Below are 17,739 nucleotides of genomic sequence, written 5' to 3' on the forward strand. Positions count from 1 at the left end.
AAAGATACGGAAAAATTGTAAGATACCTTTTTTTGCACACAGTAAAAAAATTTTCGTAAAATTTAACATAAAATTTTGTGTAGATGTTTTTTTTACATAAAATTTATGTTAATTCTACACAAACGGTTTGTATTGATCAATCCATCCATTTTTTAACACACTCAAGTGTTAATTCAAAGTAAAACTACACTTTTTTAATGTTACTGGCCAACCAACACAAAATTTATGTTAAAGAATTCTTCATATATAGTCACGTATGCCACACAAGATAGACATGTAAATGTGATAGCCTCAACGTCATTTTAATTTGGTGGATTTTGATTTGTGTCATTACGTAAAATACTTAAATGCAGCTAATAAATATACAATTGTAGTGTATAGCAATTAAAAACTAAGTAAATAAAGGGTAATTTATATTAAAATATTCGATAACAGAATTGTAACCTTAAAATTCATTACAAGGTTAATGTCCTTTCTAGTGTGAATCTAGAAGACAGAATAAATTTTAAATTATGAGGAAATAAATAAAATAAGAAAAATTATAAATTTTATGATTATGAATCTAGCAGACATGTTGATTTTTTTTGACAAATTATTTACAAGTTAAAAAATACTTAAAAAAAATTACACGAATAATTCTTCAAATTTTCTACAAGTGAAATTTTTTTTTTAATTTTTTTGTAATAATTTTTTCATTAAAAAAATTGTAAAAATTTTCAGATGTCGGCTAACTTAATTCTCATTTATTTTTTTGAGTTAGACAAAAATAAATAATTGAAATTAATAAATTATTAGAAAATAAACTTACAGTTTTTTAATTTTCTACATGTGCATTTTTCCTTTAATTTATTATTTTCAATTGCTCATGTATTTTTTTTAATCACAAAATATATATATATATTTAAATTATTAGTAAAACTCACATATTTGACAGCTGATCTGAGTAACACAAAGAAAAAGTTACAATCAACACTTTATTTGTGTTATGGATAACATTTAAGTGTGTAGAAATCCGAGAATCAGCCAATGAAAGTTTTAACATATTTTTGTGTTACTTTTAACACAGAATTATGTTGATTTCATCAATACAAACAGTATGTGTAGAATTAACATAAATTTTGTGTAAAAAAATCATCTACACAAAATTTTATGTTAAACTTTACGAAAATTTTTTTACTGTGCAGAGAATTTAATTGTCTGTAATAAATTATTGCTATAATTTCTTGTATCATTAATTTTTTACCCAAAATTACGAGTTTTAAATTTGGGTAATGAATTTTTTCGATTCAGAAATAGATTTATGGCTTTTAGTTGGAATAAAAACTAAAGGAGGAGAGATAAAGGAAAAGTGATAACCTTTTTATAGAGGATAAAAATGTCTTATGTTTTTTTTGCGCATTGCAAATATTTTCCGCAAAATTTGAGAAATAAACTTTGTAGAATTTTTTTTTTTGATTTTGGAAATATTTCAAGACTTTTATATAAAATTTTGTACAAAAAAGGTGTAATTTTTTCATATTTTTGATATTTTCCTCAAAATATTGGAAATAAATTGAAAATTAGGTATCAAGATTTTTGATCCCTCGACAAAATATCCCCAAAATAAATATTCCCGAACAAAATATCACTGCACAGAAAAAAAATGTTCTTAAATAAAGTATATAATTTTGAAGAACTTAATCTTCTTGATTTAAGTAGAAAAATTCTTGAACTAACAAATTTTTTTTGATTTAAGGAAATTTTACCTGATTCAAGAATTTTTCGTTTTGAATTTAGACAATAACTCTCTTCAAAATTATTTTCTTGGTTCAAGAATTTTTCTCTCGAAATAAGTTAAATTTTTTTCAATGTGCGACAGAATATTTAAATATATACACGGAAAAAAGAAAATTCGAAAAATTACTGTATATAATGCAACGTGGCGTTTCGTGATGAAAACTGGAAAAATTGCAGTTTCAGACTGTAATTATTACAGATTTTATAAGAATTACATTGTAAAATGTAATATTTACATTGAAAGCTCTGAATGTTAAATTAAAAAATTGAATCTAGAAAAATTTTATTTCAAACTGTAATTTTTCTAGTTTTAATTACGACGGGACCGATTTTACATTTTATACTGTAATTTTTCGAGTTTTCTTTTTTCCGTGCAAATAATCTTTTTGAGATCACTAAGGTCAAATAAACACACAAAATCCATGATAAAAGGGCACAACACGGTAACAAGCTTATGTTTCGGAGTATTTTTTCAGATAAACTTTTTAATAAATTTTTCAGCAAAAATATAAAAATTTATATACTTAAAACAAGTAAAATAATATGTTAATTTAAGAGTCGCGCCATACTTGGAACAAGTCGATAACATCTTGAACCAATGTTACTGTTTATCTTAATCCAAGAGAAAGAAATGCTTGGGCGAAATTGTACATATCTTATTTGAAAACAACCAAGTTCCTTGATTCAAGAATCAATTTCTTAAGTTAAGAGAATTCAACTACTTAAAACAGGAATGACATTTTGAAGAAAAAATTTTTCTTGAATCAAGTCATTTTTAACTTCACGCTAAGAAAATTAAAAATTTTCAAAAATCGGGAAGTTATTGGTTTCACCCCGTTTTTCGAAAATCGAGTTTTCATCAGATCTCGACGTTTTGAGGTCCTAGGAAGCTTTTCTGACTATTCCCGCGAGGGTGTCACTATGTCTGTGTATATATATATATATATATATATATATATATATATATATATATAAAAAATATATATTTTAAATTACTTTCATCCATGATACAAATAATAATTTAAAGTTATCAGGAACGTGGACCAAGGGTAAAAACAAATGTTACGTTTTCAAATGTTGCAACGTTTCGTTGTTATTTACAACTTCTTCAGGCAAGATTTGAGGTTAACATTTATGTAATAACATAAGCGCCTTTTTATACTCTGCGATCAGCTCCGCAGAGTTAGGTCGTCGATAGCCACGCTGGGATATTCTTTTTTTTTTTAGACACTCTTTCCGAAGAACACTGATGTGGTCGTTCCACCAGTGCACTGCCGGGCGTTGGCTTATGCTGTGTTTCCGGACCATACTGGCGTCACAGGCCTGGACAACTCTTTTCATCAGGTCCTTGGTCATTTCTTCTGCGGATCCAGTAGTAATCGGTTCACTATTAAGGGCTATTACCAATGTGCTTGTGTCAAAAGGCTTCACTTTCCATCCAATGGTATTGAATGACTTGATTGGTCTTCTTGTATTCCGGTCATGTGATATTTCCCAGAGAATTGCCTTGTGGTCACTGGCTGTGTAGATATCCATCACCTTCCAGTCGTATTTCCCACTGATGAGGCTGCTGCTGACGAAAGTGAGATCTACGATAGAGCTTGCTTCTCCTTTAGTATAGGTTGGCGTATCACCACTGTTGAGCTGGACTACATCTAGTGTAGAGAAAGCTTCTAGGAGTGCTTTTCCTCGCGCATTTGTCTGCTTGCTGCCCCAGTCTACTGCCCAGGAGTTGAAGTCACCGGCAATCGCGACCGGATAATGCTGCTTGGCGTCCTCGGTCAGTTTGTCCAAGAATTCAGTGAATTCAACAATGGATAGGCTAGGTGGTGCATAACAGCTGTAGAAACGGATGCCGTTAACTGTTGCTGCTACAAAGCCGGCATTATCATTGTTAACTACACTCTGGAAGGGATGCTTACCACAAGACTAGATGACAGCCTTGGTGGTGCTGTCAGATTCCCAAGGCTGGGTTGTGTGTGTGTGTGTGTGTGTGTGTGTGTGTAACTATGTAAACCACTTATAACTTTTGAACAGTTGAACCGATTTCATCGCGGTTAGTGTCATTCGAAAGGAATTCGCCAAACTTAGATTTCCTGTTAATTTGAACCGATTCGGACCAATAGATTTTGAGAAATTTGGAGAAATCTAAAAAAAAATAGGAAAAAAAATTTTTCAGAAGTGGTTTTTTTGGGATAACTTTTAAACGGCTCTACCGATCGATTTTGAAAACTAATTAGCTCTCAACCTTGAAAAACCACGTTGATCACCGTCAATCCGGTCAAAATCGGTTGATTCGTTCGAGAGAGATCGTGAACGAAAGAAAACCCAAAAAAGTGTTTTTTCGGAGTTACTCCAAAATTTCTAGTTTGACCAATTAAAATTTAGAAATTCTTTATGAGGCTTAAAAAACTCCGTAAAATGCCGCCAACCGCGTAAAAATTGGTTCATTCATTCAAAAGTTATTGCGGTTTGAAAATTCAAAAAATAGTGTTCTATGAAACTTCTATCAGACTTTTGAGCTCAAAGAGCTCAAAAGCATAGAAAAAGTATCTTTCTGAGCTCGAAGAGCTCAAAACAACACACAGATTGTATTTTTGAGCTCGAAGAGCTCAAAAAAAGCGGCCAGGTATTAACGGAATTAGCGGAAAGTTTCAGGGATGGCCTTTAGGGTCAACCGTTTTCCTAATTTTTTTTTATCAGTTAATATTCAAAAATATTAAGTTTAAGTATTATTGATAATTAATTTTTTGGTCACGATTAATTTTGTAATATTCGTGGTTATTTATCAACTGATTTCATTTTGATGTATCTGTGATAATTAAATCATGATTATTTTTGTAAAAGTTGACAAATGTTACCTAATCACCAATATTTCAAGTTTTTGTAAAATCGTGCGACGAATATTTATTGAAATGTCATTAATAAGTGTTAAAATAAAATTGATAATTTTTTTCAAATTTATTGTTCTGAATTATTGTTTTTAATTTATTGTTTTTTTGAAAAATGTAATCATCCAAAATATGTTGTTCGGGGATATTTATTTTGTGGGTATTTTGTCCGGGGATCAAAAATTATGGAACCGTAAATTAAGATATTTTTTAAAACTTCGATATTAATGACTTTAAAAGAATCGTAACAAAAAAAATTTAGTTCTAAAATAAAGATTGAACACAGCAGAGTCATTTTCGGAACGTGACACCTCCCCTTCGAAAAATGATTGTTAAAGAATCCACGTTTTCTTTGTAAAAAATAACTTTGTTTCAGTTGTGTTCTATTTAACTTCGCTAACACTTGTAAATTTTAAACTTTTTCCTCAATTTTTAAGAAACTGCAGTTTTCCTCTTCAATTTTTCTTTGCTAATGGTACTTTCCGAAGAAAAAAGACTAGAAACAATTAACGAGCTTTTGAATTTCTTTAAACTTGAGCAAAAAATAACTCTAATTTTTTTCACTCCGAATAACAGAATCAATCAATTTGTACCTCGAGAATTTATTGCATTGGAAAATTTTCCCGACAAAATGGATTGAATATAAAAATAATTATTACGGTGTGATTGATTGGAAATTTATTTCAATACATAATTGAATGCTCGAAATAAATTGCAATGAATACTGCGCAAGTCATTGAAATAATTTTTTTTCAGAGCTATAAAGCCCATGATTAAAATAGAAATACTTCATTTTCCCGCTTTTCAATCCGATAAATTTCCAAACTTTTATCGTTATTTCTTCTTATCTCTATGTTATTTCCTTCATTGTTTCGCTGCGGACATCTAAACTTTAGATGGAAAACTTTTATTTCCACAAAAAAAAAAAAATTTGAATTTAAATGGAAATCGAAACTTGATTGACGTGAAAAAAATAGCTGTACTTTGTTGAAATTTTTACATCAATTGATAAAAAATTAATTTCTGTTTGAATAAATTCATACTAAATATTTGCAAAATTTTTAGCGAGAACAAACTAACAGGAAATAAAATTTTTCAATAATAATAACTAGCAACCTTGCAATCAATATGTGACTGCCGTGTTATGTGAACTGTAAATAAATAAAATTTTGCTTTATTAAATAATGGTTTTTGTTAAATTGCACTGTACTTTTTTAACTATTGACATTTTTAAAGATATAAGCTCATTCTGATGTTACACTCATCAAGAGCTTTCATTTGAGTACTCACATGCATTTTGATATATTTTTCATATACACATATATGTAATATATAAAAAAACATATATTACATATGTAATATATATATAAATATATGAAAAATTGATGTGGGTACTCAAATGAAAGGTCTTGATGAGTGTAATATCGGAATGAGCTTATATCTTTAAAAATGTCAATAGTTGACAAGATACAAGGTCATTTCTTAATTATTGACATTTTTTAAGATATAAACTCATTTCGATGTTACACTCATCGAGACCTTTCATTTAAGTACCCACATGGCATTTTTTATATATTTTATATATATATGATATTTGTGAAATATATAAATATATGAAATATATGAAAAATTGATGTGGGTACTCGAATGAAAGGTCTTGATGAGTGTAACATTGGGATGAGCTTATATCTTTAAAAATATCAATAGTTCACGAGATACAAGGTCATTTCTTAATTATGTAATCTAGAGATAGAGATACCAAATTTAACCATAAAAACCCTTTTCATCATATAAATACACTGGTCACAATATTTTGCTTATTCTCTTCATGATATATATGACTAATTTTCTAAAAATACATTTTATACACTTTTTTGGGCGCCAGTTGTCCGCAATAGAGCTCGGTAACGTCTGGAGCTAATATTTAAAATATTTTATACAGGAAATTGCGCCACAATTTAATTATTAATAATTTAATTTCCGATCTTTGAAATTTTTCCGATGAAGACGCTCTCAATAAAAAAATTTTTAAACTATAATAATAATAATAATAATAATAATAATAATGGTATTACTCAAGTTCTTAACGAAAACGAGTTTTCAACAAGAACGATATAATGAAAATGAATTTCACAAAGTTATCAGTAGCAAAGTTTAATAATAATAAAAATTAACTGGAGTGTAAATACTTATAAAAAGCACTCAGTAAAGTGGAGAAATAAAAGTCACATGCTCACATTTTGATGGTGCTTTAAAAGGTACTTGGGAATAACTCTTAGCATTAACTTCCGCGGAAATATTAAAGATTTATTCACCAGGCGAATAATTCACATTGAAAAATGCCGGATGGTTAAGAATCGAGCTATTGTTTATTTTAGATGAATCTATTTTTTCGTTACGGCCATTATCGGGTTTGCTGATCGATATCCATATCTTTAGCGCTGTCCCTTTCTAGCCTCGAGGAGTAAGTAAAGCCTATCTGCCCATGAATGCACTTCCTCTGGCACGATTACCTGCATACCGCTCAAGTGTGTCTTTAAATATTCAATCTGCCATTATATATTTTATTGACGAGACAAGGCATTGTTTAAGTCAGCTTCTGAAAGGAATAATGGACTTCCGTTTTTTTTTTTTTTTTTTGATTCGGACATTTTTTTTTTAACATAATATAAAAAGTAATGTTTAAAAATAGCATTTGGCTTAAAATTTTTTCATGTATTTTTATATATTTGTGATATTACGCGAAATGTAAGCAAGATTGATTCCACAGTTCTTAACCAATTGAAATGAAATTTTGTAGACTTATTCTATAAACCAATACGAAGTGCAAGTTTGAGGATGAGCTTAATCGGTAGGTTAGATTCGGAGATATGGGTGTTTGAAAATTTTTTTCATTTTCAAAAAATTTGACTTTGTCAATTTTATAGAAACTAGCAACCTTGCAGTCACTATGTGACTGCCGTGACTTGTAAACTATCGATAATTAAAATTTGGCTGTATTAAATAATGACTTTTGTTAAATTGCACTGTATTTTCTTAAATATTGACGTTTTTAAAGATATAAGATCATCCCGATGTTACACTCATCAAAAGCTTTCATTTGAGTACCCACATGCATTTTTGATATATTTTTCATATATACATATATATAATATATATAAATATATGAAAAATTGATTTGGGTACTCAAATGAAAGGTCTTGATGAGTGTAACATCGGGATGAGCTTATATCTTTAAAAATGTCAATAGTTCACAAGATACAATGTAATTTCTTAATTATTGACATTTTTTAAGATATAAACTCATTTCAATGTTACACTCATCGAGACCTTTCATTTAAGTACCCACATGGCATTTTTTATATATTTTATATATATGGTATTTGTGAAGTATATAAATATACGAAATATATGAAAAATTGATGTGGGTACTTAAATGAAAGGTCTTGATGAGTGTAACATCGGGATGAGCTTATATCTTTAAAAATGTCAATAGTTGACAAGATACAATGTCATTTCTTAATTATTGACATTTTTTAAGATATAAACTCATTTCAATGTTACACTCATCGAGACCTTTCATTTAAGTATCCACATGACATTTTTTATATATTTTATATATATGGTATTTGTGAAATATATAAATATATAAAATATATGAAAAATTGATGTGGGTACTTAAATGAAAGGTTTTAATGAGTGTAACATCAGGATGAGCTTATATCTTTAAAAATGTCAATAGTTAACAAGATACAATATCATTTCTTAACTATTGACATTTTTTAAGATATAAACTCATTTCAATGTTACACTCATCGAGACCTTTCATTTAAGTACCCACATGGCATTTTTTATATATTTTATATATATGGTATTTGTGAAATATATAAATATATGAAATATATGAAAAATTGATGTGGGTACTCAAATGAAAGGTCTCGATGAGTTTAATGTCAGGGTGAGCTTATATCTTTAAAAATGTTAATATTTTACAAGATAAAAGGTCATTTCTAATTATGTATCTAGAAATAGAGAATTTTCGAATGCAGCCTAAATAGTTATCATAATAAATTGACTATCTGTGAGAATGATATGAAACCTTGAAAAGGCACAAATTCAAATCAAGACCTTTGCAATGACACTAAATTTCACAAAAAAAAACCGATTTTATCATATGACTATGACATATAATTTTTCTTATTCTCTTAATAATATAGATTATTTTCCAGATGTAAAAGATAGATTGAATCCATTATTTTTATCTAAAATTTGATATAATCATCTTCAATTTAAGCTATTATTAGTTAAGCTATTATTATTATTATTATTAGTTAAGCTATTATTATTATTAGTTAAGCTATTATTGATTTTTTTCAATTAATTCCGTGATTTTAAAAATTTTTCAATTAATCAATTTTTGCCGTTTTTCTTTATATAATTTTTAAGCCGTAAAAGATAGCTTAGATATATTAAATTTATGTCAAATTTCACATAATTATCTTTAATTTAAGCTATTGTTCGTCAACTTTTAATGTTATTTTTAATTAATTTCACTGTTTGGAAAATCAAAAATAATTTTTTTTCAATAAAATAATTTTTTCTATTTTTTTATAAATTCAATTTCAAGATAATTTTTTTTCCAATATTCACACTAGAAATCTACCAAAGCATATCGAGTGTAACTGAATGGCAATTTTTATTACTATTGTTCTCATTTTTTTGACAATAATTGTTTTTCTCAGGTCACACTTGTCCATAAAAATAATCGAAGAAAACAAAGTAAAGCAAAAAAGCTCGACAATTGGATAAAAGCTTTTTGTATTGACGGCTATTTCTTACAATTTTTTTTCTCAGTATTTTTCTTTGTTTTAGACCAAGTTCTCCGAGCATACGTGTACTTATTTTTCAATTTCACGTTTACCGATCCACCGGAGAGCAGTACTATATCGAATTCTTTAAAATTGCCAGTGAAAAAGAAACGCCTATCGAGAAACTAGATTGCTTTTATCTCAAGATCCAGTTATTTAAATCGAACGAGCTAAATAGTGACGTGAAATGAATTTTCCGCTAAAGGTTAATTTACATCTCGTATAAATTGTATTAATGTTTTACTCGACCTATTTAATTCAAACAGAATCGAATTTTCAGGTTATTTTTCTTAATCGCAACCGTTAAAAACATCTAAATCGATAATTTATCGGAAAAAAGTCATAAATAGTCTAATAACACTCCTTTTAACAGCAGCAAGTAAAAAATATTTTTTTATTGTCATTATTTAAATTTATAAAACATAAAAAATTTTTATTACAAGTAAAATGATCCTAATTTTGTTTAAATAATTATCAAGTAGTGAAAGAATATGACAAAATGATTAATTTATTGTAAAAAATTGACAATTAAGATATAAAGTATTTAATTTTGTCAGATAATGGCTACAAAATAATTGTTGGTTTTTTTTTTTTAAATAAAATAGAAGAATTTTACTTTATGTCTTAAAAAAATGAGTAATTGACGGCAATATTAGTAAATAGAATATTATTACAGCTCAAAATTAGTTAGTACGCAATTTTGGGCGCCATTTGTCCGTAAAATAAGTTGGTAACGTCTTTGGTCTATTTTACCGAGCCTCAGAGCCAAGAAAGTAAAAAATTGAAGCTTAATTCATTAAAAAATGAAAAAAAAATCTTTTCGTAAAAAAATAATTTTTTTATGGTCATAATTACTCTTAAAATTCAATTTTTCATACTGTGACTCCCCAGGCTGGATTAGTACGCACCGTAGGGCGCCAATTGCCCATAAACAAAGTCGGTAACGTCTTAGATCTATTATACCGAGCCAAGAAAGTGAAAAATAGAAGCTTAATTCATTAAAAAATAATGAAAAAAAAAATCTTTCAGTAAAAAAATAATTTTTTATGGCCATAATTACTCTTAAAATTCAAATTTTCATACTGTGACTCCCCAGGCTGGATTAGTACGCACCGTAAGGGGCCAATTGCCCATAAACAAAGTCGGTAACGTCTTAGATCTATTATACCGAGCCAAGAAAGTGAAAAATAGAAGCTTAATTCATTAAAAAAATGAAAAAAAAATCTTTTAGTAAAAAAATAATTTTTTTATGGTCATAATTACTCTTAAAATTCAATTTTTCATCCAGTGACTCCCCAGGCTGGATTAGTACGCACCGTAGGGCGCCAATTGCCCGTAAACAAAGTCGGTAACGTCTTAGATCTATTATACCGAGCCAAGAAAGTGAAAAATAGAAGCTTAATTCATTAAAAAATAATGAAAAAAAAATCTTTTAGTAAAAAAATAATTTTTTTATGGTCATAATTACTTTTAAAATTCAATTTTTCATACAGTGACTCCCCAGGCTGGATTAGTACGCACCGTAGGGCGCCAATTGCCCGTAAACAAAGTCGGTAACGTCTTAGATCTATTATACCGAGCCAAGAAAGTGAAAAATAGAAGCTTAATTCATTAAAAAATAATGAAAAAAAAATCTTTTAGTAAAAAAATAATTTTTTTATGGTCATAATTACTTTTAAAATTCAATTTTTCATACTGTGACTCCCCAGGCTGGATTAGTACGCACCGTAAGGGGCCAATTGCCCATAAACAAAGTCGGTAACGTCTTAGATCTATTATACCGAGCCAAGAAAGTGAAAAATAGAAGCTTAATTCATTAAAAAATAATGAAATAAATCTTTTAGTAAGAAAATAATTTTTTTATGGTCATAATTACTCTTAAAATTCAATTTTTCATACAGTGACTCCCCAGGCTGGATTAGTACGCCTCGTAGGGCGCCAATTGCCCGTAAACAAAGTCGGTAACGTCTTAGATCTATTATACCGAGCCAAGAAAGTGAAAAATAGAAGCTTAATTCATAAAACCCCTGATTTAATAAAAAAAAACCTAAAAAAATTTTTTTAAATTACGTTATGAGGCGTGGATTTTTTTCAAAAGGTATCTCATTAGCCGAGATTATACGTCACCATTACGGGAGAACAGGGTTCCATTTCCTGAGCTTTAGATCTCTGTTAATGCAACTAAACCAACAATATATTCTTGTTCTGTGTAATAAATTTTTATGCTGAAAATATTCCCTAGTTTATAGTTCATCTTCCAGAACATGTAGGGTAATATAAAGATACTTAGCTGTTGCTAAAAAAATAATTTTTCTTACTGTGACTCCCCAGGTTAGATTAGTGCACTTTTTTGACGCCATTTGTTCGGTAACGTCTCAGCTCTTCATTACCGACTCACGAAGCTTTTAAAAGGTTTTTTTACGGAAAATTAAGTAGTAAATAGTCAAATAATTTTTATTTAAAAATAGAACAAAATAGAAGTAAGGCGAGCTTACGACGCAAAATGTCGTTTAGTTAAACTTGAACCGGAAGCTCGCGATTACCAGTCAGAATCAGCAGAGGCAAATTACGATGTGCGTAATATAATCCGTGTGTTGTACGCAGTATAGGTGGCCAGTGGTATAATCAGGATGGCAAAAGCAACAGTGTCACTTGCACGCTATGTCCGATATTATGGATTATTAACAATTATATACACTGACATACTACTCATGTTTATCTTCATTAACCCGATTGAACTCGTTAGCTATCGGTCGCTCAAAATACAACAATTATATTAAAAATAATAACAATAACAATAAAAGAGTGATCTACATTCTATAAGTAGTCGGTGCGTTTTGAATAAAATTAAATAACTCTCGCTTAACACGGCCATGAAACATGAAAGTTTAGTAATTATTATAAATAATAAATAAATAAATAAATAAATAGTCGGTGATAAAGTTATTTTGTAACTGATTTTGAAATCAATGGTTTTAACTAATACATATTTATTTATATATTTTTTTACGGATGTGTATAGTGAGCGGAAAATTATAATTGACTAGAAAATTGTTACGTAGTAATTAATTAATTAATTAATTAGTTAATAATAAGTTAATTGAATAATTAATCAATTACAGTGATTTAATGGTAATTATTGTTGTTTAATTGTGTTTAATTAGACATAAGGGGACGAATAATGAAGAATGAGGACTAAAGATGGAAAGTTTTAACAATTGAGGATTCAATTTAACTGAGATTGATTATTACGGCAAGAAAATGAACGTGTGGATTGTGTTCCTCCTTTGCTTCGGAAGTGGACTGGCACAGACCATAGCGAGGTGTCCGAACCCCGGGGACATCAGACCCTGCTCCTGTTCTGTTAAGAAGAACGGCTTGGATGTAATTTGTGAAAGTACAGATCATGGGCATATTAATAAGGCCCTTACGGCTCTTAAACAGCAGAATTCTGTGATTTTTTATCTAAAGTTGAGGCACAACAACCTTCCGAAGCTTCCCGGGTTCGTTTTTCTAGGATTGGTCGTCCAGCATTTGGCGATTCATAACAGCAGTTTGGCTACTGTTGAAGAAAACTCACTGAGTTCTATTGGTAAGTTTCATTTTTGGGATAAGTTATAGAGTTATAGGCTTAGAAGATAATTTTTGGAACAAAAGTTGTAAAGAATTGAATTTTGAACAATTTTTGGATTGGAAACATTTTTGTAGAACGAGTACATTTTGATATATTTTTCATATTTACATATATATTATGTACAGGGTTATTCTATAAACTCACATTAAGATGATCCTCTTCACATTCCTTTCTCAATCCTTTCCTACCAATATCCTGTTACGTGAATGTGGAACGCTTCACGTAATAATTACCGTAACTCCTACTCTTTCCCGCTTCACAGCATTATTTATATTTGTGAATTCATTTTATGCAGGTCATATTAAAAATTTAAAGGTCTAATAGTTTAATAACTATTTTTAAATAGTATATTACACACCTAGGGAAGTAAAGTAAGAAATGTCTCAGATCACATGTAATTGTTGGCCGAGGCGAAGCCGAGGTCAACAAACATGTGATCTGAGGCTTTCTTATTTACTTCCCGAGGAGTGTATACTATTTTTTTGTCCGACGAAGGCGGAAAGCGGCAACTTAGTTTAGCGCAGCGGGACGAAAGTTGCCACTTTCCGCCCGGAGGGCAAAAATAAATATTTTCATCCGTTGAATCCCATTTAATCAATGTTAAAAATTAACTGTTTTTACCATCTGCTGTAAAATTTTATAAATGTGGGATACTACGTATTAGAATGGCAGTACACTGATAGAAGGATTTGTTAATATTAAAAATAATTGTTAATATTTAACAAATCATTTATTAGAAGCCATTTTTTAGTCCTTAACAAATATTTCTTAGTATTTAAAAAGATTTATTAATATTTAATAAATGAATATCAGATTTATTAAATACAAACAAATCATTTTAAATACTAAGAAATATTTATTTAGTACAAAAAAGTGGTCTCTAATAAATGATTTGTTAACTATTAACAAATATTATTTAATACGAATAAATCCTTCTATCAGTGTATCGATATGTAAAAATAGTGTACAAGATGTATGTTTTTATGTTTATACTCGTGACAATAAGATCTAACCTGTTCATAGTCACGCTTGAGTTTCAAATTGCTAATATTTCATTTATTAATTTTTTTTTTTGTGCTATACCAATTATTATAGCGGAGTTATCGTGGATATAATCCAAATTTCTACTGAGTATAATTCAAATTATACGGGGTATTTTTTTCGGATAATATCCAGTATCATCTTACGCGGTATAACAAGAAAAATTACTGGGTAAAATCGGAGATTACCATGAGTATAATCCAAAAATAATTTAGTATAATCTGGATTACATTTGCTATCATCTGAAATTTTTTTTCACCACAGATATTACTGAGTATAATATGAGAGGATATCTAGTGTCATTTTGTTCTTTCCATGTATAGTTAGAATGGCGGTAATTTTTAAACAATTGCTTTTAGAAAAAAAAGTTTGAAACAAAAGTTGTAAAAAATGAAATTATAAACAAGTTTGATATAAAAAATTCAGTAGGATCGATATTTCAAGCCCAAATCCTTGTTATAACAAATGAGTAGGTCCCCCCTTTCCCCTATCCGTTCTTTCCCAACTCCCTTAAAATTCGCTTCAATACTGGCCATATTAAAGCAAATTTTAAGTGAGTTGGGAAAGAACGGATAGGGGAAAGGGGGGGGGGACCTACTCAGTGGGAATTTTTCCGTAATTGAAAAAATAATCAGACAGCCCAGACTGGGAATCGAACCCAGATCTCTTGGTTACGCGCCAAGGGCTCTACCAGTTAAGCTATCCGAGACAAGTACTGACTACTTTATTCAGTCACGTATATAAGACCCACCGAGCAAACAACGCCACCGTCCATCTTACGGTAAAGAGCCATATTAAAGCAAATTTAAAAAAAAAAAAGTTTATTTCTAATGTATTTTTAATATTAAGTAGCAAGTAACAAGTAACAAGTAGCAAATTTACTCCTAATTTACACCTAAGTTACACCTAAGTTACACCTAATTACTACTTTTTTGCTACTGACCGTATACCTGTCCCTTATAACAAATCTCAAGTTTCAAATCAAAGAACTTTTAGCGGTAAGATCTAATTAAACTTTTCTCATCAATTACTCCCAACTCAATCAATCTAATTACAATAAATTCCAATTGAAAATCAATCCCAATCACACAATTGATTATCGTTAAATTGGAGTTTACAACCAAAAACAAAGTGCAGTAGCTAATTGAATTTCTCCGATTGAAATAACTTCCATTTACTGAATTACAAATTATTCTATTATCAGCACCAACAATGACGGTTTCATAAATTAAAATCATTACAGCGAAAGGACTCACTCAACTGGATTTGTCGCAAAATTCCCTGGCAACAGTCCCTTCACCAGCTCTGGCAAACCTTCACGCTTTGATAATTCTGAATCTCAACAGAAACAAAATCCACGAATTGCGTAGCAAGTCTTTCGCGGGGTTGGACACTCTGGAAATTCTGAGTCTCTACGAAAACAAAATAAACAGCATCGACCCGGACGCGTTCAAAGGCCTTGACGAGTGAGTAAATTTAAGCGAAATATCAACTTCTATTTTCATGAAATATTAAACAAGGCATTAAAGAGTCGTTAAAATTGCATTACCGTGACCGCTGGGGAAATTCGTGTCAAAGGACGAAATGTTTTTTATTATTAATTACGGTCAGAGTAATGCTGTTTGGATTCCATGATTTTTGATCCTCTGACAAAATATCCCGGACAAAATATAAATAATTAAATTTTTTAATAAAACAATTCAACAAATAAAAGCCCTAATTATTGACAGGGGTCTAAATATTGACACCCTGAATTATTTTTAAATATATTTAATCATCTATAATAAGAATAACTATCATATAAATTTTTAAATTCTAATTAATTAAAAAATTGAAAAAAATTACTGTCAGTTCAAAATATTAAATATTAATTATTAAAAAAAAATAAAGTTACCACCAACTCATCAAACCAGCTTACGAACGTTTAGTTTCTTAACAACTTTGATTAGAAAAGCATTTTTTTAAAATGCCGAGTTTAAATTCATTTTTTCATCTAATAATATCATCTTTTTTTTTTTTTAATTAACAATATATGAAAAATTTATAAAATTGAATAATCGAAATTAATTGTATGCTTTATAATATTTAAATAATGGGTGTCAATAACTAGTTCATAATTTTTAAGTTGAATCTCATATTGACAGCCATTCGACAGCGCTATCACGCCTTTTCTTTTACTTTAACCTAAAAAATTTACTGTAAGAGTTTGAACTCTTCTAATTCAATAAATTATTTTTAAATTAATTTTTATATTTTCAAAAGTAATTAATCATTTATGGAAATTATTAATGATAAACTTTAATAAAATTGATTATTTAATAATAAGTTTGGATAAATAAGAATAAGCAGATGATTCTAGACATGCTAAGTATAGGTGTCAATAATTGGGGCGAAGGTATGTCAATAATTAGATCAATCAGTTTTTTAACCTGCCAATAATTGCCCGCATGAAAAAACTATATATGGCTGAACATATATGGAAAGTTATATGGGGAATATGTGATCATATATAGCGGCAAAATTATATATATGAAATAATAAATGTTTTGTTAATATAATAAAGATATATTTGATTCAATATAAGTTCAAATATATTAGTGCCGTATATTACTTAGTATATGTTAAAAAATATACTATTATTATATAAAAATTACTTATATAGAAAACTATATAATAGATAAATATATTTTTCGTAAAATATATGTTGAGATAGATTATTACTGTATACTTTCATTTATAAAATTTCAATTATATGGAAATATATATTATTTTATTATAAAATACCATACATAATACCAGATATTTATGATATGTTGAAATAGGTCAAAACGGAAAGATTAATAAAAAAAAAAAAAAAATTAATAGTTTGTCGTATATCTTAAGTTTCAAGAGCAACTTGGTCAATCGAGTTTACGGTCGAAGCAAATCTGAATTTCAGTAAATTAGTAACACATCACGAAATATTTTCTTTTTTTTTATAACTTTTTTTCAGAGAATTATTTGGCCACAGCATTCTATTGTAATTTTGGTACCAATGCCAATATTACAATTATATTGAACATATAATTTAAAGTATATTTTAAATTATACTGAAAAATACATTGTTCTTATACTATTTATAATATAGTGTTGATTATAATATGTACGATATATTTAATCATATATAGCTGAAAATATAATTGAAATATATGTTATGAGTATAACATCAATACATAATACTACATATATCATTATTGTATATATGAAACGGCAAAATTTTGCATATGGGTCCTTATATAATCACATATATTTTTATATATGTAAAATATAATTTTTTGTATATGATGAAGGATATATAGCTTTTCCATGCGGGTGGTGTATCCGGATAATCTATTTAATTATTTAAAATTAATTAGTAAATATCACTGATTATGATTTTAAAAAAAGAAATTGATTAGTAGAAACATTACTCGAGACATTACCACAAACAAAATTCAACGATAAGGTAAAAGCCCCAATTATTGACGGGGGTCTAAATATTGACACCCTA

General features: G+C 28.7%; 1 protein-coding gene and 1 long non-coding RNA gene across 4 annotated transcripts in view; one reads left to right on the plus strand and one right to left on the minus strand.

Moving 5' to 3' along the window:
• Positions 1–17,739, minus strand: part of LOC123265835 — a 155,560-nt gene that overhangs the window by 45,872 nt on the left and 91,949 nt on the right. The window lies entirely within an intron of this gene.
• The window catches only part of LOC123265830 (chondroadherin-like protein), a 47,104-nt gene that overhangs the window by 15,995 nt on the left and 13,370 nt on the right, over positions 1–17,739 (plus strand). The window contains exons 1-3 of one of the 3 annotated variants that reach the window (XM_044729753.1): positions 9,648–9,740; positions 12,700–13,127; positions 15,454–15,676. In XM_044729753.1, coding sequence (XP_044585688.1) covers positions 12,797–13,127; positions 15,454–15,676 — 554 coding nt within the window. In that variant the 5' untranslated portion in view covers positions 9,648–9,740; positions 12,700–12,796. Of the gene's footprint in view, positions 1–9,647; positions 9,741–12,151; positions 12,366–12,699; positions 13,128–15,453; positions 15,677–17,739 lie in introns of those variants that run through there. The other 2 variants (XM_044729752.1, XM_044729751.1) reach the window with 2 other exon arrangements.

This window comes from Cotesia glomerata, linkage group LG5 (assembly GCF_020080835.1).
Source record: "Cotesia glomerata isolate CgM1 linkage group LG5, MPM_Cglom_v2.3, whole genome shotgun sequence".
In the NCBI taxonomy this organism is placed as follows: Eukaryota; Metazoa; Arthropoda; class Insecta; order Hymenoptera; family Braconidae; genus Cotesia; species Cotesia glomerata.